General features: G+C 40.3%; 1 protein-coding gene across 5 annotated transcripts in view; it reads left to right on the forward strand.

Annotated features, from left to right (window-relative positions):
- Nucleotides 1-24264, forward strand: part of smad1 (SMAD family member 1) — a 101721-nt gene that overhangs the window by 69573 nt on the left and 7884 nt on the right. For all 5 annotated transcript variants that reach the window (XM_072570441.1, XM_072570065.1, XM_072570346.1 and 2 more), the window contains 2 exons: nucleotides 9558-9779; nucleotides 11945-12201. In XM_072570441.1, the coding sequence (XP_072426542.1) occupies nucleotides 9558-9779; nucleotides 11945-12201 (479 nt within the window). The remainder of the gene's footprint in view (nucleotides 1-9557; nucleotides 9780-11944; nucleotides 12202-24264) is intronic.

Raw genomic sequence — 24264 nt, forward strand, 5'->3', positions numbered from 1 at the left:
ACACTTAATGGTAAGTTCCTAGGGAGTGTTGCTGAACAAAGAGATCTTGGTGTGCAGGTTCATAGCTCCTTGAAAGTGGGGTCGCAGCTAGATGGATAGTGAAGGAGGTGTTTGGTATGCTTTCCTTTCTTGGTCAGAGTATTGAGTACAGGAGTTGGGAGGTCATGTTGCGGCTGTACAGGCCATTGGTTAGGCCACTGTTGGAATATTGCATGCAATTTTGTTCTCCTTCCTATCAGAAAGATGTTGTGAAACTTTGAAAGGGTTCAGAAAAGATTTAGAATGATGTTGCCAGGGCTGGAGGATTTGAGCTACCGGAAGAGGCTGAACAGGCTGGGGCTGTTTTCCCGGGAGCGTCGGAGGCTGAGGGGTGAACTTAGAGGTTTACAAAATTGAGGGGCATAGATAAGATAAATAGGCAGTCTTTTCCCTGGGGTCGGGGAGTCCAGAACTAGAGGGCATAGGTTTAGGGTGAGGGGGGAATGATATAAAAGAGACCTAACTTTTTCACACAGAGGATGGTACGTGTATGGAATGAGCTGCCAGAGGAAGTGGTGGAGGCTGGTGCAATTGCAACATTTAAGAGGCATTTGGATGGGTATATGAATAGGAAGGGTTTGGAGGGATATGGGCCGGGTGCTGGCAGGTGGGACTAGATTGGGTTGGGATATCTAGTCGGCATGGACGGGTTGGACCGAAGGGTCTGTTTCCATGCTGTACATCTCTATGACTCTATGACTATAACCTGGTGTTGTGTGATTTCTGACCTGATACTTGAGTGTTAGATTGCACTGTGATTTTTGATACCACTGTTGAAGGTATTGATGCCTCACCCGCTTGATTACCTGGCTGTACACAATCATTCTCAACTGGATGAACACTGTTGCTTGTGGAAGTGCTGACATCTATTTATAAACTTGATTTTTAGCAGAGTTCATGCTGGTGTAGTAGCTTTGTATTTTATCTTAAAGTCACTTTTGCTGTTGTAGATGTGTCCTTCTACACTTGCTTCTTTGAGCCAGGGATGGTCTGGCTAGATAGAATGTGCCCTGGAGAAGTCAGGAGTAGTGGATGGATCTTGAGATTCTGTAAATGTACTCATCAATTTATTATTTGATTGGATTGTGGGGCAGCTGTCCAATTTGTGCACCCCGATTCATTTTATAAAAGAATCCTTTTGGAATGTGACAGTCAAGCATTGTTGCTCATCCCTAGCTGTTAGTCGAACTGCTGCAGTCCTATTGGTGTTAGCACACTTGCAGTGCTGTTCGGAGGGATTCAGAATTTTGACCCTTTGAGTGAAGTAACAGCGATTATTATTCCAAGTCAAGATGATAAGAGTCTTGGAAACATACTTCCAGTGGTGGTACAAACACAGAAGGCTAGCAAAATCCAGCAGATCTTGCAGCATCTGTGGAGAGAGAAACAAGAGTTAATGTTTAGATTCTGTTATGACTTCTCTTCAGAATTGGCTTTTCCATATGTTGGCTAGGCCAACGTTTATTTCCCATCCCAAATTGCAACAGTGCAGACGTGCAGTAGTAGTGAAGTAGAGGGGGTGAATTTTTGAGGTGGTTGGAATGCTAATCAAGAAGGCTGTTTTGCCCTGGATGTCAGGGTTCTTGAGTGTTGTTGGAGTTGCACTCAGCTGGACAAATGAAAAATATTCTATGATGCATGTAAATGATAAACAAGCCTTGCTGAGACAATAAGAGCCATTTGCTGTAGAATCCTTGCCTCTCATGTTTTAGCTGCACTATTTATATGTCTGGTCTAGTCAATGGTAACCCACAGGATTTTAATAATGGGGGATTTATTGACAATACGGTTGAATAATGAGGGAATATTCTCTTGTTTGTTGTCTGGAACTGGTGTAGGATACGTTGTTTGTCAGTTTCAGCCCAAATTTGAATGATGGTTAGGTCTTGCTGTATGTGGACATGGATGGTTCTATTTCTGACAAATCATTTTTGATTACAAGCACTTCACAGACATCTGAAAACGTCCCCATTTCTGAACTTATGATTTAGGTCAAGTCATTGAAGTGACAGCCATTGGCTGGGGACTAGAAATCAACCTGACAAACTCCTCCAGTGATATCCTGAGCTGAATTGGTTGATTTTTTTGACAGTGAAGCCAACCAGTGGGCATTTTTTCACCTGGTTCAACTGATTTCTGTTTAACTGGGACTACTTACAACCACTTTGGTTAAAAGCTGTTATGATGTCTAGGAAGTTATACACAATGTGTATCTTTGAATTCAGCTCTTTTTTTTTCTATGATGGACCAAGTTTGTGATGAGATCAGGAGGTATGTGGCCTTGTTAATCTCCAAACTGAGCATTGGTGAGCTGTTTATTGCTGTGTAAATGTTAGTTTTTGAATTTTCTGATGTGCCTTAGGACTCAGCTATTTCTGGTCAAGGGTTTGCCACATTGTGTCAGTATAGAGTTACAGTAGACCAAGTAAGTATGGCAGATTTCCTTCCCCAAAAAATACGAATGAACCTGATGAATTTTTACAGCAATCTAGCAGTGTTGGTGGGTTTAAAAAAAACTCTTTTTAATTTGGGTGAACTTATTCATTGGATTTAAATTCTACCATTTGAGTGATGTGATTTGTATTCATGTCCCCAAAGAAATAGCCTGGGCATTTTGGATTATCAGTCAGTAAAATTAGCACTATTCTAACACCTAGCAGATGCTTGAGAACATTAGTGATAACCGGGCTGAGAATACCTAAATTTTATCTTCGAAAATATGTGGATTACTGGTGAGCCCATTTATTTTGTGACTTTATAGTAATCCTTTTGGTGGCAGTCTTGCTAGAACACTTCAGAGGGCATTAAAAACTAACCACATGGAAGTAAGTGAAAGCCAGATTGGCTGGGCATGAATAGCAATCTTTATTCTTCAGCAGATTGCAAAGTACTAAACATTGGATGTTAGTATGGGCCCCATGTACACCATGATTGATATAATAATTCAAATAAAGTTTTGAAGTACACTAGGGAACCTTGATTGTGCTCAAATTGTCCAAACATCGCAAAGTAATAACCAAAAGTCAATTGCATGTTAAACCAGATAACCGAAACACAGAATACAGTTTGGAACAAATTGTACTAGTGACGATACATCTTGAATACTTTGACCTTTTTCTAGTCGCAGTTTGCTAATGGTTGGACTTGCCCTAGGAAGAGCCACAGTGCTAATGCCCTGACTATGACCCATGAAAGCTGGTTTTGGAAAAATGTTGGCAAGTTAAACTGAATGAACTGTTCTGAGGGTCTCAGGTCTACCTAAATTAATACAGGCAAAACTATAGGACTCAGGTTGGGTGTTCTTCATGCAATTGTTCATGACTTGGAATTTAGAGACCGTGGAAACTGCACTCATTAGTGCATCTGCTGCTTACTGCAATATGGGTCTATACAGTTGTGGATTGGTGAGCTGTGCTAGGTCTTCTGACAAATGAGATCAACCTTTGAAATTCTTACTTTGAGCATGTCTTTGTCCAACTTAAGTTACAAGCTGGTCAAAGGTAGTTATTGATGTGTGAATCATCCATCACCAAAGTGTTTTATTTCTACACTTTGTTTCTAGAAATCTAGATTTATCCATTGCGCAGAAGTATTACTGTCCTTAATTCCTGCAAAGTCTGACCGATGGCAGCAGCTATACATTTTCAGCATGTTGCCTTATACTTCACATTTTCAATAAAACTAGTTTAATATTTACAGCTAGGTAACCCGTCCCTAATGGCCTTTTGAGAAGGTGACGATGTGCAGGATTTTAGAACTTCTGCAATTTGGTGTAGGTAGATCATAATGTATTAAGAAGGGTTTATAGAATTTTAACCTAGTGACATTGAAATAATGGTGGTACATTTTCAAGTCAGGATCATGAATAGTTTGGCCTTGTCCTTCTAGATGGTAGTGATCATAGGATTTGGAAGGGGCTTTCTAAGGGACCATGGTGAATTTCTGCAGTGCATCTTGTACATGGTGTACACTGATGCTTTTGGGCATTGCCAGTGGTGGGACTGAATACTGTTGGATGTGGCACCAGTCAAACAAGTTACTTTGTCCTGGATAATGTCAAGCTTCTTTGTGTTGCTGGAGCTGAACTCAACAGGCTGGTGGGGAGTATGTGGAAAAATGTGCCTTATGGGGGATTCAGTAAGGGGGAATACCTTCAGAGGTCAAGGGGCAGTGGTTAGATATCTTTCTTGTTAGGGATGGCCATAATCTGACACTGCATGAATGCTGTTTTCAGCCCAAACCCGGATATTGCTGCATTTAAGTATAGACTGCTTCAGTGACTCAGGTTACGAATTGTGTTGAACATTGTCCACTTTGTACCTTGTGATGGAGGGAAAGACACTGATGAAGCAGGTGAATTATGGTTGGATCTAGGGATATCACCTTGTGGAATTGCTAAGGGCTCTTGTGATTAAGAGGTCCAGGTTCAAGCCCCACCTGCTCCAGAGAAGTGTAATCTTATCTCTATATAGGTTGATTAAATTATCTATCTTGATCTCCCAAAACACCACTACCACCAGTTCCCAGTCGCTTCAGTTTTGCTAGGGCTACCTGATTCTCCACTTCGTCAAATGTGGCATTGATCTTAAGGACAGTGACTCTTACCTCTGAAGTGTTCAGCTGATTTGAAGTAAGGTTGTAATGAGGTCAGGAGTTAAGGTCCCTAATGGAACCTAAACTGAGCATTACTGAGCAGGTTATGTGATGTTTGATAGCACTATTGGTGAAACCCACATCCCTTTATTGATGATTGAGTTTAGACAGAAGGGGTGGTTGGAGTCAAACTGGGCATGCCTGGACAATTTTCCACATTGAGTAGATACCTGTGTTGTAGCTGTCATGAATAGGGCTTGGTATGGGGATTGCAAATTCTGGAGCGTATGTCTGCAGTGTTATGTTGGAATGTTGCCTGAGCCTATATCCTGTACTATGTCGAATACTTCTGTCTGTTTCTTGAAATCACGTGTAATGACTCTAATTTGCTGAAGAGTAGCATCTGTGATGCTGGAGACATCTGGAGGAGGCCAAGATGGTTCAATCAGTCAACTAATTCTGAGAGTTTGACAGTTAGGGTTTGCTTGACTAAGCTGTGAGACAGCTCACCCAATTTTGGCATTAGTTTCCAGGTATTGTGTTTATGATGCCTTAGTCAGGATCACCTGGTCCACATCTAGTTCCATTTATTTTTCAACACTTTGCAGTGGTTAGCTTTCTAAGCCATTTCAGAGAGCAGTTAAGAGTCACATGGGAATGGACTAGTATGTAAGCCAGTCCAGGTAAGGATGGCAGTTTCCTTCTCTGAAGAGCACTAGTAAAGCAGATAGATTTCTAAGAAAACCAGTAGTGGTTTCATGGTCATTGTTAGACTTCTAATTCCATACTATTGTTTTCATATTCAACCATCTGTTGTGGTGGGATTCATATCCAGGACATCAGAACACTGCTGGGTTTCTGGATGACTAGACTAGTGACAATACCGAAGATTATGCTAAAAACTGACAAGCAGAAATGTCAAAACAGTTTGGTCATCTTGTGATTGAAGAAATCTCCTCAAAGTTTTACAAACCTCAATGAACTTTGCTTGCTAACTTGTTGTACTTCCGAGACATGCCATTCACTGACAGTCAGACTTTTGTAATGCTGATTCTTTTGTCAACTGTCAATACTGTGTTGATTAATGCAAGGTTTAAAATGTCCAATGTGTCCTTGAAAAGTAACACATGTCCACATAATGCCACCACCTTTGGAGGAGAGAGAGCTTCACAATATTGAATGTTTCTATACAGCGATAACAAATTCTCAAAATAAATTTCTAACAAGATTCATTACATATTGTACAGAAAACATTTTCATTTTTACACTGTACCATAATGCAAACTTATGAAAACTTAATGCAAGCAACATCAAATGCACATAAAAATAGGATTAGCAGGGTATTAATGCAATACATGGCAACTTTTTTATTCTAATCCCTTCCTTACATTCTGCAAAGATTGTATCAGTTAAGTCCACAGTCCAATTGTTGCTTTTTTTTTGTCAGTTGGAAAAGTCCTTCCATCTTTAAATTCATTTGCTGTATTCAAACGTGATTAGTACTGTTTCAGACAGCAAGATGAAAATGGGTTCTTAGTGTGTCAGCAACTCCTTTCTTTTCCAATCAAAAGTCCCTTTTGGCTGATTTGAGAAATTTACTGACATGTTTTTATGTTCAAACAAATGTGCTGTATTCCTGTTGACATTGATCACTGAATTTCTGGGATGTTTTATTTTCTCTTGATAGTCTTCTGAATAAAGTTAATTCTTTCTGAGCGACGCTTACAGATTCCTTGCCCAGATTTGTAGTTGCCCACATAATTCTCAAATGACGTCTTTCTAATCCTGTTGGGGTTTTTCGCAATCTTTTGTGAATTGCTCATCTGCCTGGATTCCTGCTACTTTTAAAGTATGGATTTATTCTTCCATACTATGGATCTCATAGTTTGTTCTCCGAATAACAATAGAATTGAAAAACATTCATTGCTCCTTTTGCATTTCCAGGACATCTCTGCAGGTGTTCCTTACGGTAGTGTCCTAGTGTCTGAGGCCCAACCATCTTCAGCTGCTTTATCAAAAACTTCCCTCCATCGTAAGGTGAGGGAGTGTTCACCAATGATTGCACAGTGTTTCGTACCATTTGTTAACTACTCAGATACTGAAGCAGTCCATATCCAAATGCAACAAGATCAAGAAGTGGCAAATAACATCTGTGCCACACAAATGTCGGCTATGTCCATCACAGTAAGAGTCCATCTAACCACTGCCCCTTGACTTTCTATAGTTTTACCATCACTGAATCTCCCGCTATCAATTTTCTGGGCATTTTCATTGACCAGAAATTCAACAGGACTCACCACATAACTACAGTGGCTACAAAAGCAGGATAGCGTCTACAAATACTACTGCGAGTAATGTACTCCTGACCCCCAAATTCTGTCCACCATCTACAAGGCACATGTTAGGAGAGTGATGGAATATTCCCCACATGCCTGGATGAGTGTTGCTCCAAAAACACACACAAAGCTTGACACCATCCAGGACAAAGCAGCTGCTGGATTGCCACAATGTACACTCCCTCCACCACCATCATTGAATAGCAGCAGTGTGTACTATCTGCAAGATGCACTGCAGAAGTTCACCAAAGATCCTGAGATAGTACCTTCCAAACCCATGACCACTTCCATCTCGAAGGACAAGGGCAGCAGATCAATGGGAACATCACTCCACCTTCAAGTTCTTCTCCAAGCCACTTATCATCCTGATTTGGAAATATATCACTGTTCCTTCACTGCTTGGTCAAACTCCTGGAAATCCCTCCCTAATGGCATTATGAGTAATCCACAACAGGTGGACAGCAGCAGTTCAAGAAGACAGCTCACCACCACCGTCTCAAGGGTAACTAAGGGCAGCCAGTGACGTCCACATCCCACAAATGCAAAGTGAAAAAAAGGAAGTTTCAGAGGTTCATAAGCTATTTTTCCTTTCTTTGTTCAAGTTGTTTTTCCTACTTCCTAGTGGCTTGTGATACTTTAAGTTAAGTTTTAATTCAAAATCTGTCTTACTGAATTTACATCTACAAATTTACCATTTAGCTGTTACTAGTCCTCCTTCAAGTATCTTAATTTATTGGCAGATGTTCATGTATTCACAACCATTCATGATTTTCACCTCCCATACCTCTCATCATTTTTGGCAATTTTTTTCTTTATTTTTGTTCATTATTGACAGTATGCTTCTTGTTGTTAGTAGCCACAGTCATTTTAGAGAGTTTGGCAAGATCAACATGGTAAGGTGCCAGGTGCAACATAGTGGTCAGTATGATGCCATCTACACCAGCCAAATCATAAACTGTTGTAAAATCTACCATTTCAATAAACTCTGAATAATTTCCACGGTCTTTACTCCAATTACTAGGCTACTTTGAAACAACTTTTTATACAAGGAAACTGATTCATTAATCCTATGAATATCCACTGTTTTTCTTTAATCAAACTACCTAGAACACGAATCATTATCAGCTACCATCAATGTCTGAGCTGCCCCAGTGTGTCTTTAAACACTAGCTTGTTTTGTTGGAGGAACTTAAACCACATTCTCCATTTAAGTTGTTCTGAGGGAACACATTTACCAGTGCCATTGCTTTAACATCTATTTGATTTTCTGGTGCATCCTCTCCTGTAGCCCCTAATATTACCACTAGCCTACAGTTTGGTTTAAACCAACCAGTTCTATCTTATGGCAATGGAAGCACATTAGCTTTTGGGCATCACTTCTACTCTTAGCATTTTGGCCTGAGGAGAGGACCCCTTGTATTCCCACCTAATGATTCTTATCCTCACTGTTCCTTTCTATTACCCTCCCACTTTGTTAACAACCTGAGAAGAATACCTTGGTATCAGGGATTGTGGACAAACTTGTAATCATTAGCCATCTGGGCTGTTTGACTAGGTTTTAAAGCCTTTTGGTTCTTTATGCATGTCCTTGCAGAGATTGAGAGTATTTAATTTTTTCAATTTTCTGAGCCTTTCATAGGTGAGCTTTTAAGTGCCAGCATCCAATGTTTGATGACAAGGTGCTTCACCCTCTAAAACTCTGCAAGTCTGCTGAGGCTATGACTGGAGGTTTTGACATTTCTGCTTGTAAGTTTTTAGCACAAACTCGAGCTCTAAGGATAGCCGTTTGGTCATCTTGTGATTGAAGAAATCTCCTCAAAGTTTTACAAACCTCAATGAACTTTGCTTGCTAACTTGTTGTACTTCCGAGATATGCCATTCACTGACAGTCAGACTTTTGTAATGCTGATTCTTTTGTCAACTGTCAAGTTTCTATATCCACATTTAAATTGGAAAAAGTCAGTGTAAATTCATCTCTGCATAATCTGGTCACAGGATCCTGCTGCTCTTGATACTTTTTGAAAATGTTTTCGTAAGTCATTTTATCCTTTAATAATTTGAATTTCCAATTTTCTGGAACTTGTAACTCCTTTGTGAGTGCAACAAGATGGGAGTGTTTGGTAAGTAAGGGGAGTCTAACAACCAGGCTTTAGAAAATTTCTGAGAGGGATAACTTATTCAGCAACCGCAAGTATCACAAGTTCGAGGAGGCAATAGAATCCCAAAATACAGATCCTTTTTATACACAGTTCTTGCATATATTAAAATTCCATTACTATGGTGTTACGTTGTTTTATCTATAGTACACAAAGGTTTGAGGGGCCTCTGTCCTGGGAGACAGTTGATGGGTTAAAACATGTGCTACATGCTGGCTGCTACTCCTGATATGATTAAGAGTGTTTGTCCGGTCTGCTTGCATAATTAAGAGGTGTTAGTAAATGTTGTGAAATGTTAGTAAAAAAAAACTACGTCTGTATGCTCTAAATAAGTTAGAAATTGTAACTACTTTTTAAAAGAATAAAGGATATTAAACTGATTACTGCAACTGAGTTGAGATATGTATGTTTAATGGTAAGTTTTCTTCTGCAGATGTTCAACCAGTTGCTTATGAGGAACCAAAACACTGGTGCTCTATTGTCTATTATGAGCTGAATAACCGTGTGGGAGAAGCTTTCCAGGCTTCCTCTACTAGCGTCTTGGTGGATGGTTTTACTGATCCTTCTAACAACAAGAATAGATTCTGCCTTGGGCTTCTGTCCAATGTGAATCGTAATTCAACTATTGAAAACACCAGGAGACATATTGGCAAAGGTAATTGCTCAATTTTTAAGTTCCATGGGAAGTGTTGCATAAATAGAAGCTGCAGTTCCTGGAGCCTCTCCACTAATAATTGGGATCTTCCTCAAATTTACTTTCTTACTCCAGCTATCCCTTAAATACCTCTGGGGACCAAATACTTATAAATTTCATCCTTGGGCAGGTCTGGAAGAATTACAATCTGTGGGCTGCATTTGGCCAGCAGAACCTTTGGCCAGAGGGCTCCATCTCTGTATAGAAATTTTATAGGAACAGGGCAAAAAAGTACATAATAAGTGAAATAATTGTCCCAGGACGTTACGACAGGAGTTCCTCAGGATAGTGACTTTGGCCCAAAGTCTTCAGCTACCTATTGATGACCTTCATAGAACATAGAATATTACAGTGCAGTTCAGGCCCTTTGGTCATTGATATTGCACCGACCTGTGGAGCCAATCTGAAGCCCATCTAACCTACCCTATTCCATTTCATCCATAATATTTACTAGTGACCATTTAAATGCCCTTAAAGTTGGCAAGTCTACTATTGTTGCAGGCAGTGTGTTCGTGCCCCTACTATCTAAGTAAAGAAACTACCTCTGTCCTATGTCATCACCCCTCACTTTAAAACTACGTCCCCTCAAGCTGGCCATCACCATCCGAGGAAAAAGGCTCTCACTGTTTACCCTATCTAACCCTCTGATTTTCTTATACGTCTCAAGTCACCTGTCAAACTCCTCTTTAATGAAAACAGCCTCAAGTCCCTCAGCCTTTCCTCATAAGACCTTCCCTCCATACCAGGCAACATCTTAGTAAATCTCTGAACCCTTTCCAAAGCTTCCACATCCTTCCTATAATGCATTGACCAGAATTGTACGCAATATTCCAAGTGCGGCCACATCAGAGTTTTGTACAGCTGCAACATGATCTCGTAGCTCTGAGAATCAATCCCTCTACCAATAAAAGCTAAAACACCGTATGCCACCTTAACAACCCAACCATTTGGGTGGCAACTTTCAAGGATCTGTGTACATGGATATAGAGATCTCTCTGCTCATTCGCAATACCAGGAACCTTACCATTAGCCCAGTATTCTTCATTCCTGTTGCTCCTTCCCAAGTGAATCACCTCACACTTATCCCTGTAATGTAATATAAATTCTTTAAAGTCAATAGAGATACGTTTTTTCTCTTTTGTGGGGTGTGGATGTCACTGGCAAGGCCGGCATTTGCTGCTTAATTGCCCTTGACTGATTTGCTGGGCCATTTCAAAGGGCAGTTAAGAGCCCATCACACCTAGACCAGGTAGGAATGACTGATTTCCCGAAGGGAATTCTTTCTCTAAAGTATGATGAACCGATATACTTTCATATATTGCTATTTTCCAATAATTGATAGTGACTGAAATTATCGCACTAGTTTTCAATTTAGATTTTATTAATCAAATTTAAATTTCACTAATTGCCTTGGTGAAATCCAAAAGAGTGTTTTCTTGAGTCACTGGATTACTGTTCCAGTGGTATTATCCTTATGCCACCATAATTCCCCTCACATTTGATGTTACTGTAGTAACTGAGGTGCATGTGCAAATTGTGTGCTTTTGGTGGTGTTTGAATTAGAAATTTGGCTAAGGTGGCTTGAGGCTGGCTAGTTTGTGCTGGCAATTTCATACCTTGGATCACTACTAATGCGACTTAGTGGTCAAATTGAGCATTATGATCATAGGTCTAGAATGGAGTGAACAGTATTTTTCAAGCTAAAATCAGAACCAAGTTACTGTACTTCAAAACTGAAGGCAAAATAGTTTTCAAATATCAACTTAACTTGAAAGATTTTTTTCTGACAATGCAACATGCTGTCTATACTGCACTGATTATCCTCCAGTTTAGACTGAAAAATGTACTTCTGTTGTATCACTTAAGGACAAATGTATTGTGATGTAGCAATATCCACTGTTTGCTTGAACATGCTTTAAAAGCTGCAATTCTAATAGCGTTTCATGATTAGAGAAGTTTAGAAATGTGCAGTAAATGACTCAGTTTGGTGCTGTATTCACATGTTCAGACATCTCAAAGTACTTTATGATCAGCAAATTCCCTTTGGAGTTAAGTTCTTGTTAAGGAAAATTGAAGTAGTAGCTTGAAATATATGGAACACAAACCTATGTCTGTTGATTTTGTAGGTGTTCACCTTTATTATGTTGGAGGAGAGGTGTATGCCGAATGCCTGAGTGACAGTAGTATTTTTGTACAAAGTCGCAACTGCAATTATCATCATGGCTTTCATCCAACAACTGTTTGCAAGATTCCCAGTGGGTGCAGTTTAAAGATCTTCAACAATCAGGAGTTCGCCCAGCTTTTGGCCCAGTCGGTAAATCATGGTTTTGAAGCAGTTTATGAGCTTACCAAAATGTGCACCATACGCATGAGTTTTGTGAAGGTAATAAAATTTTTACAAAAGTTCTGAAGTAAAGTTATAGATGCTTTTCTAGTTCTCACCTAGTAGTAAGGGAAACTTGGAAAATGTTTACTAGGAGAAAACAGTTGAAGGATACGTTAACGGAGGAAGGTGAAGTAAATGTTTGGGGTGGAGGAAGAAATGTGCTGATTCATCCTACATTTTGAAATTTCTTCCTAGATTCTATTGAATGCCCTGTTCTTTACTGTAAAATTCTTTCTATTTAGTATTTTCTTGCATAGGGCACCTTTCCATTTCCTAGAACTGCTGCTGTCCTTTCTCAGCTTCCCATTGACCTTGCTCTGGCTTTTTCCTTTTTTCTTCACTCCCCCATCATTGGAAAAGGTTCTATCAAGCTGTCCTCCGTTTCTTTCAAAATTCTACAAACATCTGTCAAATCACCATTTCTTCTTGTTTATTGCAAGTCATAAGAGCCTTGTGCATAAAATCTCCTCAATTGGCCTTGTTAATATACTGGTAAGTCTGAGCTTCACTCTTTCCTAAGGCTCTATACCCTTGTTAAGTGTACAGCATTGTAAGCAGTATTCTAGATGTGTTATAGCCATGGTTTTATATAGCTATAGCAAGTTGTCCATCCCCAGTGTCCTAGCTCTCTAGTTAAGAGCTAATAATTATGTGGCTTTTCTGGTTATTTTGTGTACCTTAGTTTTTTGTTTGGTGTTCATTTGGATCCATGATTATCTTTGAATCTGCTGTTTCTAGATATTCATTTATTGGTCCAAAATGGATGACCTCATGCTTGCCTGTGTTGAAATCCAGCTGCCTCAGTTAATCTACTCAAAAATTTGCCAGTTTTTTTGGAATTTTATATTCCCATTTCCACTACTTGCCATACCAAAGTGCAAGGACAAGAGCGCACATTATTAAAGTTTTCGTTTCATTTTATTGTCCATACAGCAGTTTATTTTGAGTACCTTGTTGATTTATGTTTGCATACATGCAGTTGAAAATGATAGAGAAAAGTTACTCTGTCACAGAAATCTATTCTAATTATTTAGAATAATTAGTATGAATCTTCCATTGAGTACATATTCTCGTCTCTGTCGAGAGTGTGGTGCTGGAAAAGTGCAGCAGGTCAGGCAGCATCCGGCAGGAGAATCGACGTTTCAGGCATAAGCCCTTCATCTGGTGTAGGGCACGGAACGTTGATTCTCTGGCTCCTCTGATGCTGCCTGACGTGCTGTACTTTTCCAGCACTGCACACTCTACTCTGATCTCCAGCATCTGCAGTCCTCATTTTCTACTATATTCTCATCTATACCTAGCTCCTGTGAAATGTCTTTATAGAGAATGGCACAAGTGATTCAACTGCTGATTTGTTCTGCATCTAAGAAATTGTAACCTTTTTTCTGAACACACCGAACAATAATAGTGAACCAAGGGGTGGTGTTGATGATTCTTGGTGCTCTTTCACCAAATCTTCTTTGAGACCAGATTCCATTATGGAAGATCAGCTTATCAAATATCCTTCCTGCCTGGTTTAGTAATTTCTATACCCTTAAAGACTCTGCTTTCCTAAGAAAGCTGTAACAGGCAGCACTTCCAGTTCAACTACACTTATATCAAACAGCTTCATAATTATAGGATTAAGTTATAAATATTTTAATTTTGAGGTAGTATGTTCTTTGTACATTGTTCCCTCACAAACTGCCACTTTCCCACATGGGTACTTGTGATTAACTACTTTAATATGATGAGTGTGTGCAGCGCTATGTTAAGAGTTTTCTTCTCTTTCATGGAAAGATATATAAAGGGACAATGCGAGAGAGAACTTGTTTTCACAGCAAATGATAATGGCCTGGCAATGAGGGTGATGGAAGCAGATAGGATGAGTGCTTTTACAAGGAAATTTGATGGTCACTTGAAGGAAGTAAACTTTGAGATAAAGCAGGGGAATGAAATTGACTGGCAGGCTCAGTAGGGCAGTGGACTGTCTGGGTCAAGTAGAATCCTATTCTATAATTACTCTACCATTTACTATGTCTTCAAAGTTGGATGTATGGATCTTATTTGTGATATAATACATTGATAAATAGGGCCTATCATAAATCCTTGTGAAATGCTGAGAACAAAAACTTTTGGAAATTGCAGCTCTGATGAAGAATGGTCTAGACTTGAAATATTAGCTTGCTCTCTCTCCACAGATGCTGCCTGACCCACCGTGATTTCCAGCATTTTTTTTATTTTCAATACAGATTCCAGCATCTCCAGTAGTTTGCTTCTCCTTGTGAAATGCTTACCAATTCAGTCTGTGTTGGATTTTACTGTTACAACTTCTACCTCCTGGCCAGATTTATAACACGCCTTTAGTTCCATAAGCTATAATTTAGCCGATGTCTCTTTTGTACAGTTTTGGACTCCCTATTCAAGGAAGGAGAGTGCGTTGGATGTTCACCGGACAAATCCTTGGGATGGAGTGATTGTTTTATAAGAAGTTGAGCAAATTGGCCTTGTATTCTCTGTAGGTAATAATGTGAGATATTCTCATTGCAACTTCGAAAGTTCTTTGAGGATGGATACAGATAGAATGTATAACTTCACTGATAAGCCAAGAGTCAGGGAACATAGTCTCAGAATAAGTGGTCGGCTGTTTATGTAGAACAGAGAACAATACAGCATAGTACAGGCCCTTCAGTCCTTGATGGTGTGCTGACCTTTTTATCCTACTCTAAGATCAAATAACTTCACGTCCTTCATTTTACTATCATCTGTGTGCCTGTCCAAGAGTCGCTTAAATGTCCCTAATATATCTGACTACACTACCACTACTGGCAGTGCATTCCACACACCAACTCCATTCTCTGTGTAAAGACTGCTGACGTCTCCCCAAACCTTCCTCCATTCATCTTAAAATTATGCCCCCTTATGATAGCCATTTCTGCCCTGCAAAAAAAGTCTGACTATTCACTCTCTCTATGCCTCTCATCATCTCGTACATCTCTATCAAGTCACCTCTCACCCTTCTTCACTCCAATGAGAAAAGCCTTAGCTCCCTCAACTTTTCTTCATAAGACATATCGCCAGTCCAGGTAGCATCCTGGTAAATCTCCTCTGCACCCTCTCTAAAACTACCATATCTTTCCTATAATGAAGCGACCAGAATTCTTTACAGCTGCAGCATAACCTCGCAGCTATTAAACTTAAATCCCCCGCTAATGAAAGCCAACACATCATAAGCTGTCTTAACAACCCTATCAACTTGGGTGGCAACTTTGAGGGATCTATGTCCATGGACCCCAGGATCCCTCTGTTCTCCCACACTGCCAAGAATCCTGCCTTTAACCCTGTATTCTACATTCAAATTTGACTTTCCAAAATGAATCACTTCACACTTTTAAGATGGAGATGACTAATTCCTCACTCAGTAACTCTTCAGAATTCTGTACCACAGCTGCGGAAGCTCAATGATTGAGTATTTTCAAGACAGAAGTTGATGGATTTCTTGGTATTAGTGGTATCAAGGAAAATGGGGGATACTGTGAGGAAGTGACATCGAGGTTGATAATAAGCAGTGAATTGAATGGCAGAGCAGGCTTAGCAAATTTGCTATTTGTGTGATGTTCCTAAACATTAGACCTGTAGATATTTCCTTTGTCTATTATTTCAGTTACTTCCTGAAAATTTCACTTAAACGTTTTAACTTGTTCCCTGCCTTTTACATAGGCGCTCTAATTAGCTCAAATTTCTCTGTGATCAATGGCACTGCCCCTGATTATAGATTCCAGTTGCTTCCTGTGACAGATTGAGACACTGGCTCTAATTTATTGGTTTTTCCTCTATAACCTTTCTTTCATAATGGAATTGCATTGAAGTGTTCTAATCTGAAGAGAATTTCAGAATTGAAAGCTATGGAAGAATATACCTAAAACATCTACAATATTCTCATCATCATCTTTCTAAAACTCAGTGAAGATCATCAGCCCTGGGGGATTTGTCAATATTTCGTGTCATTATTCCCCTTAAATTATTTTCTCCGTTAACTTCAATAGTTTCCAGATTTTGGTTCATCTAGGGCTATCCATTTTCTTATTAATAAGCCTTTTGTTGATCATTATCTCTGATTAATTTCTTATCTTATGTTTTTACTTTTTTTTTAATCTTTGCAGTTTCAATACCTCTCCCAGTCTCTTGGAATAGCACCATTCTTTCTAGTTTTACATGCACTGTTGCATTATGTTCCCTCATCTATTTTGTTGACATAGCAGTTTTATTTGATATGTATAATGTTCCTTTAGGTGTATATACTGTTCCTGTACTAAATGAGAAAAACATTTTGAACAGATCACACTGTTTGAACTAATCTGAAGTCTGAGCTAATCATCCGTAGATGTAATTCACATCCTGCCATGGGGCTAAGGAAATTTGAATTCACTTGGTTCAGTAAATCTGGAATTTTAAAAAAAAGTTGCGAATGAAGAAAGCACCTGTCCTTAACAGGTCTGGCTTACATGTGACTTTCAGACCTGCAGCGTAAAAGATCACTTTGGCCACCTTCTCATACAAAATCTGGCATGGTCTATAATCTTTGCTCCTGAAGATATTGCTCCAGAAAAATAAATTATGTGCTTGGAAAATTATTAATAATTTATCTCTTACCAATTAGATTTATAGCAACCTTGAGATTTCTAAAACACCATCCCATCTATAGGTCATGAGTCAGGAGCAGAAATTTGTCTATTCAGCCCATCGTCTGCACCACCATTCAATCATGGTTCATAAGTTTCACAACCCCCTTGACAATCAATAACCTATCTATTTCTATCTTAAATATACTCAGTGACCTGGCCTCCACCACCTTCTGTGGCAGTGAATTCCATAGATTCACCACTCTGTGGCTGCAGATGCTTTTTCCTTATCTCCGATCTAAAAGGTTTTACCTTTACTCTCAGGCTGTGCCCTCAGGTCTTAGTCTCTCCTACCAATGGAAACATCTTCCCAACATCTACTCTGTCCAGGCCATTCAGTATTCTGCAAGTTTCGATTAGATCTCCCCCTCTAACACCACCACCACAATGCCCCCCGCGCCCCCATCCCAAGAGTACAGTCTCCGAATCCCCAAACGTTCTTCCTATGTTAAGCTTTTCATTCCTGGGACCATTCTTGTGAACCTCCTTTCAACCCGCCCCAAGGCCAATACATCCATCCTGAGATATGGAGCCCAAAACTGTGCACAATACTCTAAATCTGGCCTGACCAGAACCTTTGAGCTTCCAAAATACATCCCTACTTCTACATTCAGGTCCTGTCAAAATAAATGTCAACATTGCATTTGCCTTCCTAACTATTGACTCAAACTGGCAAGTTGACCTTGACTGAATCCTGGTAGAGTCGTTTTGCATTTTAGACGTCTGAATTTTCTCCCATTTAGAAAATAGTCTATGCCTTTATTCTTCCTACCAAAGTCCATGACCTGTCATTTTTCCACGTTTTACTCTACTTTCCACCTCTTTGCCCACTCTCCTAACCGATCCAAATCCTTCTGCAGCCTCCCCACCACCTCAATACTACCTGCCTCTACTTATCTTTGTATCACTGCAAACTTAGCCAGAATGCCCTCAGTTCCTTCATCTAGATTATTAATGTAAAAAGTGAAAGGTTGTGGTCCCAACATTGAGTCTTGAGGAACACCACTTGTCACTGGCTGCCATCCTGAGAAAGAACCTTTTATCCCCATTCTATGTCTTTTGCCAGATAGCCAATCCAATCTTCTATCCATGCTAGCACCTTGCTTCTAACACCATGGGCCCATATCTTAATCAGCAGCCGCCTCTGCGGTATCTTGTCAAAGGTATTTTTCAAGTCCAAGTCGATAGCATCCATTGACTCTCCTTGGTCTAACCTGCCCATTACCACCTCAAGAAATTCTAACAGATTTGTCAGGCATGATCTCCCCTTGATGAAACTTTGTTTTGTTTTACCATTCACTTCTAAGTATTCAGAAATCTCATCCTTCACGATGGACTCCAAAACCTTACCTACGACCGAGGTTAGGCTAATTGGCCTGTAATTTTCTGTCATTTACCTTACTCCTTTTTTTAAACAGGTGTCATATTAACGTTTTACCAGTCCTCTGTGACCCTCCCTGACTACAGTGATTCCTGACAGATCACCACACACACCTCCACTATCTCTTAGGCTAACCTTTAGAAGTCTGGGGTGTGGTCCAGGTGATTTATTCGCTTTAACACTTTACAGGTTTTCGAACACCTTGTCCTTGGTGATGGCCACCGTAGTCAGCTCTGCCCCTGAATCTTTTGAATTTTTGGGATATTACAAATGCCTTCCACTGTGAAGGTTGACACAAAGTAATTATTCAATTCCTCAGCCATTTCCTTGTTCCCCACTGCTATCTCTCAGGTGTCATTTTCCAGCAGTCAGTGTCCACTTTAGTCTTTATTTTGTCCTTACCGTCTTCCTTTATATTACAGGCTAGCTTACCCTCATATTTAATCTTCTCCCTCCTTTTTTTTTGTTGCTGTCTGTTAGTCTTTATAAGATTCCCAATCCTCTGGTTTCCCACTGCCCTTTACCACGTTATATACTTTCTGTTTTGCTTTTATGCAATCCCTGACTTGCCTAGTCAGTCATGATTGACTCATCCTCCATGTACCATGCTGCTTTTTCCTAGGATTGAACTTTTGCTGTGTCTCCTGAATTACTCCCAGAAACTGCTGTCATTGCTGTCCCACTGTCTTTCTTGCTAGGCTCTTCTCCCCATCAGTACTGCCCAGCTCCTCCCTTGTGCCTCTGCATTAAGTTGTATTTATTCAGCTGTAGTACCATTACCTCTGATTCTACCTTCTCCCCCTCAAATTGCACAGTAAATTCAGTTTCGTTATGATCACTGCCTCCTAAGGGTTCCTTCATAGAGTCATAAGTCTGCCTCAACAATAAAACCAGTATTGCCTGTTCCGTAGTGGACTCTACCAAAAAGCTGTCTCATAGACATTTCACAAATTCCTTTTCTTGCAATCCGCGACCAACTTGATATTCCCAGTCCACCTGCATATTGAAATCCCCCATGGTCACTGTAACTTTGCCTTTTTTCCCACACCCTTTCTACCTGGTGAATCATGCGCCCTACTTACTGTTGGGAGACCTGTACATAACTCCAGCTTTTTTTTTTAAACCTTTTGTAGTTCCTCAGTTCTTCCCCCAGATTCTACATAGTGTCTCTACTTCATTTCTTACTATTGATTTAATTTCATTTCTTACTAATAAGGCAACTCTACTCCCTTTGCCCACCTGCCTGTCTTTTTGATAGAATATCTATTAATATTCAGCTTCCAATCCTGATCCTTTTGCAGCTACGTCTCCGTGATGCCCACCACATCATACCTGCCAATTTCGATCTGCGTCACAAGCTCATTTACCTTATATCTGAATATACGCAGTATAAGGAATAACACCTTCATTCCTGTAATAACTGTCCCTCTTCTCATTATCATTTGCTTGTCCAGTGTGCTTGAAGTTGATTGCTGACCCTTTCCAAACAGTGTCCTATTTGGAGAAAGTGAGGACAGCAGATGCTGAAGATCAGACCAGTGTGTGTTGGTCTGGAAAGACACAGCAGGTCAGGCAGCATCCGAGGAGTATGAGAATTGATGTTTCAGCATTCCTGATGAAGGGCTTCTGCCCAAAACATATATTCTCCTCCTCAGATGCTGCCTGACCTACTGTGTCTTTCTAGCACTACACACTCTACTCTGTGTTGGAGACTTTAATAACCTCTCCTGAGTTCTCATTCCCTGTCATTCCTTTCATATTTTTCCACACAGTTGAATCCACCCCTATAGATGTTAGCCTTCTGCTTTGATTTCTACTAAAGGATGTTGCCTCTCTCCTTTCTAGTTAGGTCTGTTGACCAGCCTATTTACTCTTTTTTGCTAGAACATTGGTTCCAGCTCGTTTTGGGTGGAGACATTCACAGCAGTACAGATCCTTCTGTTCCAATACTGATGCCAGTGCCCCATGAAAAGAAACCCCTTTTTTCCCACACCACTCTTTTAGCCATGTGTTTATGCAGTAAAATATTCTACCACTTCGCTGCTATCAAAGACCCTGCAACCAAATCCCATTGAATTATTCAGTCCCAACTTATTCCTCAGTTCTCACCATGTGTCTGTGCTGATTGTTCTGTTACTAGTATTGTAAAAATATATTTAATAAGCTACACTTCCTCCACTTCCAATTTAAGAAATATTTTACTCCTAGTTATTACCATTTTGCAGTTATGCCTCTAATGGTCAAATTTTATATCTGCATGGATGTATTTGAGATTGCAATTCAATTAATTTTTATATGCTGTGCATTAATATTAAAAAATTGGACTCCAACCTGTCATTCACCGTGATGCTGTCTTTCTCATATCCATATGTACTTTGCGGTTGGCTAGCTCAGTTGCCTGGATGGCCAGTTTGCAATGCAGAATGATGCCAACAGTATGGGTTTATTTCATATACTGGCTGAGGTTGCCATGAAGCATTTTCCTTCTCAACCTCTCCCTTCATCTGAGGCATGTTGACCCTCCAATTGAACCACTACCAGTCGTTTGTCTCTGTTAAAAGAGCTGCTGTATGGTCTGGTAAGGCCTATGGTTGCTTTACCTTATGTATTTTCCTGTATATCCTTATGTCCATTCTCAGTCCTTATACCAGGCTTTAACTGCTTCTGGGCAGCTCTCTTCCTCCTGGTGACTAGGTTAACATTGTAGCTGTTCTGCTTTTACTATTTCCCCTCATTGGTAGCACTTATTGGATAGACTAGTCAATCAACGAGAGAGGGAACTGAGGGGAGATGGAAGAAAATATTGTGGAGGCAGTGATATTGTCAAAATAAGCAGAACCTCCTGCGCACAGCAGGTGAGCATGGAGGTAGGAATGTACACAGGTGGAGTGGCGGCATTCCCAAACTCTGTCACCACCTTACGTGAACTAGAATTAAATCTGAGCTGGTAAGGTTTATGGTTGACCTTCCTGTCTTGCTGCCAGTCAAGGCCCTTATGACCAATCAGGGTCATTTAAGGTCCTTTGTTGCTGTTGGGATGAGCCCGCCTCCAAGTGGGACTGTTGTCATTTATTGTACCTGATGGATCAACCTGTGTCAGCTGGTTGGAGCGGAGGAATAATCTGGGAAGGTTGATTGATCAAAGACAATCAGTGCCTGATTTGAGGCAACTGGCAGGATGTGTTCTCTTATGTTCATTTCCCATTTATTCTGTTCCTCTCTTGTTTCCAATATATCTCATCTTGCCAAATTGATCCCTTGTCCCCATTTTTTATGTTCTAAAGTGACAATGCAGTCAGTGCCCTCTGCCTATATGTACTTAATTAACAAGCATCTCTTAACCACTCCAAATAAATTTTCATGGTTTTCATTTTTACAAGCCACATCATTTAGCGCACTCACCCCAAGCTCTAGCTTTCCGCACAGTTCGTTCTGAAATATCTTGCAGTTCAGTGTATATGTCTACTCCATATATTTTTCTTGCCAATCTGTTGTCCGCATGAAATTGTATCTGCCTTGTCTGCCATTGTGTCCTCCTTGCTGTTCACTATAATTGATCATCTGAGTTGACAACTTTTGGACAAAATTTCTCTAAATCATGCAAATCATCTTGTGTGTCCGAAAAAAATAGCCTCCTCACTAAACGCTGTGAGGTATCACTTGTGTTCCTTTTACAATCTGAACTACTGCCTGCTTTTCATTTAGGAACAGTATCAGTGTTTTAACTGCTTTAATTGAGGAAAAGGTAAACCTTCTGACTCCATTAAAATCTCAGATGGATCATTTGTTGTACATTTTGCTTCTGACCTTGTATTAACACTGTTACGTTGTAAGCATAACTAACTGCAAAACCTTTGTTCAATCAGGTTTTTATTTATCTTGTATTTAACGCAAATATGTACCACTAAAAGCAGGTTAATACCTCTAAAGCACATGAATTATGGAATTGGTAAGTCTAGACCTGTATTTGTCCCATGAAGTGGTCGAGACATCTATATATTTATAAGAAGATTTGTGACCATGCATGAGGTCTCTTCCTCCTCCTCTCCCCTCACCCCAGCCACTTCTGTACTGATTGCTTTACAAGAGGATAATGATTGCAGTGCAGTCTCTTTCGAAGGAGAGTTGCAATATAAACCTAGCATCTAGAATGGGGATAACCTTAGTGAAGCTTAATTATAGATTTCTCTAAAGTCGCATATTATATTTGTTTTTGTTACGTTCTTGTATGAAGTGTAGGTATATCTAATGAGGTCAGCATTTCATGCCTATTCCTAATTGCTTTTGAGACAGTGGTGTTATGCCACCATCTTGAACTTCTGTAGACCACATGATGTACACCCATAGTGCTATCAGTGTTCCAGGATTTTGCCCTAACAACTCCAGAATATGTTATTGTGTGTGTACCTTATTTGCCTTAAATTTTTATTGGTCAGAATATTGAGTACAGGAGTTTGGAGGTCATGTTGCAGCTGTACGGAACATTGGTTAGGCCACTTGGAATATTGCATGCAGTTCTGGTCTCTTTCCTATCGGAAAGATGTTGTGAAACTTGAAAAGTTCAGAAAAGATGTTGCCAGGGTTGGAGGATTTGAGCTATAGGGAGAGGCTGAACAGGTTGGGGCTGTTTTTCCCTGGAGCGTCGGAGGCTGAGGGGTGACCTTATAAAGGTTTATAAAATCATGAGGGGCATGGATTGGGTAGATAGGCAGAGTCTTTTCCCTGGGGTCGAGGAGTCCAGAACTAGAGGGCATAGGTTTAGGGTGAGAGGGGAAAGGTATAAAAGAGACCTAAGTGGCAACCTTTTCAGAGAGGGTGGTATGGGTATGGAATGAGCTGCCAGAGGAAGTGGTGGAGGCTGGTACAATTGCAACATTGAAGAGGCATTTGGGTGGGTATATGAATAGGAAGGGTTTGGAGGGATATGGGTCGGGTGCTGGCAGGTGGGACTAGATTGGGTTGGGATATCTGGTCGGCATGGACGGGTTGGACCGAAGGGTCTGTTTCCATGCTGTATATCTCCATGACTCTGTGACTCTATTCCCTCCTATTCCAATCTGTGGAGGTGGTTAAGAGATTAAAAGACATTTTGTGGAATATTTAGTTTAATTATTGCTGGTATAGACTGAGCTAGAGAATTACACTAAATTTTTATTGAATCTTGTTTGGAACTCGCTTTTGAGTCTGGAGTTCAGTTCTGTTCTACATATTATAAAAACGGATCTAGAAGCACTGAAGAGGATGCAGAGAAGATTTACAAGGATGATAGCAGAAATATATAGTTACACAATCGAGGAAGAATTGATAGTCTGGGGTCTGGTCTCTTACTTGGGGAAGAAAAGAATCCTAGTAGTACACAAACCCACCAATGCTCCCAAACAAAAACTAACAAACTTAAAAAGACCCAGTACAACCCATGGACAAAACCAACATCATCTACAAAATTTGATTCAAGGACTGCCACAAACACTACGTAGGGCAAACAGAAAGAAAGTTAGCCACCAGGATACACGAGCACCAGCTCGCCACAAAAAGACATGACCCTCTCTCCCTCGTAGCCCTACACGTGGATGAAAAAAAACCACCATTTCGACTGGGAAAACACATCTAGCCTGGGACAGGCTAAGCAAAGACCTGCCAGAGAATTCCTAGAGGCCTGGCACTCCAACCACAACGCCATAAACAAACACATAGATCTAGATGTCATCTATCAACCCCTCAGAAAACGAACAGGAAATGACATCACAAACCCCAGGAACCCCATCCAGGACAAACATAAATAGAAACCAGGCGACAACAGCTTCACTTTACTTGAGGTCGCCACTGATGATGTTACCTAGCCAGGTAATGAAATGTCTGGATATCAAACCTACAGCTCAGCGAGCAAACCTACACCCTAAACCTCAACCTGAGCTACAAACCTTCACAAACCTTGCAACAATCATTGAACATTCCCACTTTTAAACTTAGGGACAGCTGAAGATGGTTTATCTCGGACCTCCTGCAGCATTGACCTGG

The sequence above is a fragment of the Chiloscyllium punctatum genome, chromosome 1 (assembly GCF_047496795.1).
Source record: "Chiloscyllium punctatum isolate Juve2018m chromosome 1, sChiPun1.3, whole genome shotgun sequence".
In the NCBI taxonomy this organism is placed as follows: Eukaryota; Metazoa; Chordata; class Chondrichthyes; order Orectolobiformes; family Hemiscylliidae; genus Chiloscyllium; species Chiloscyllium punctatum.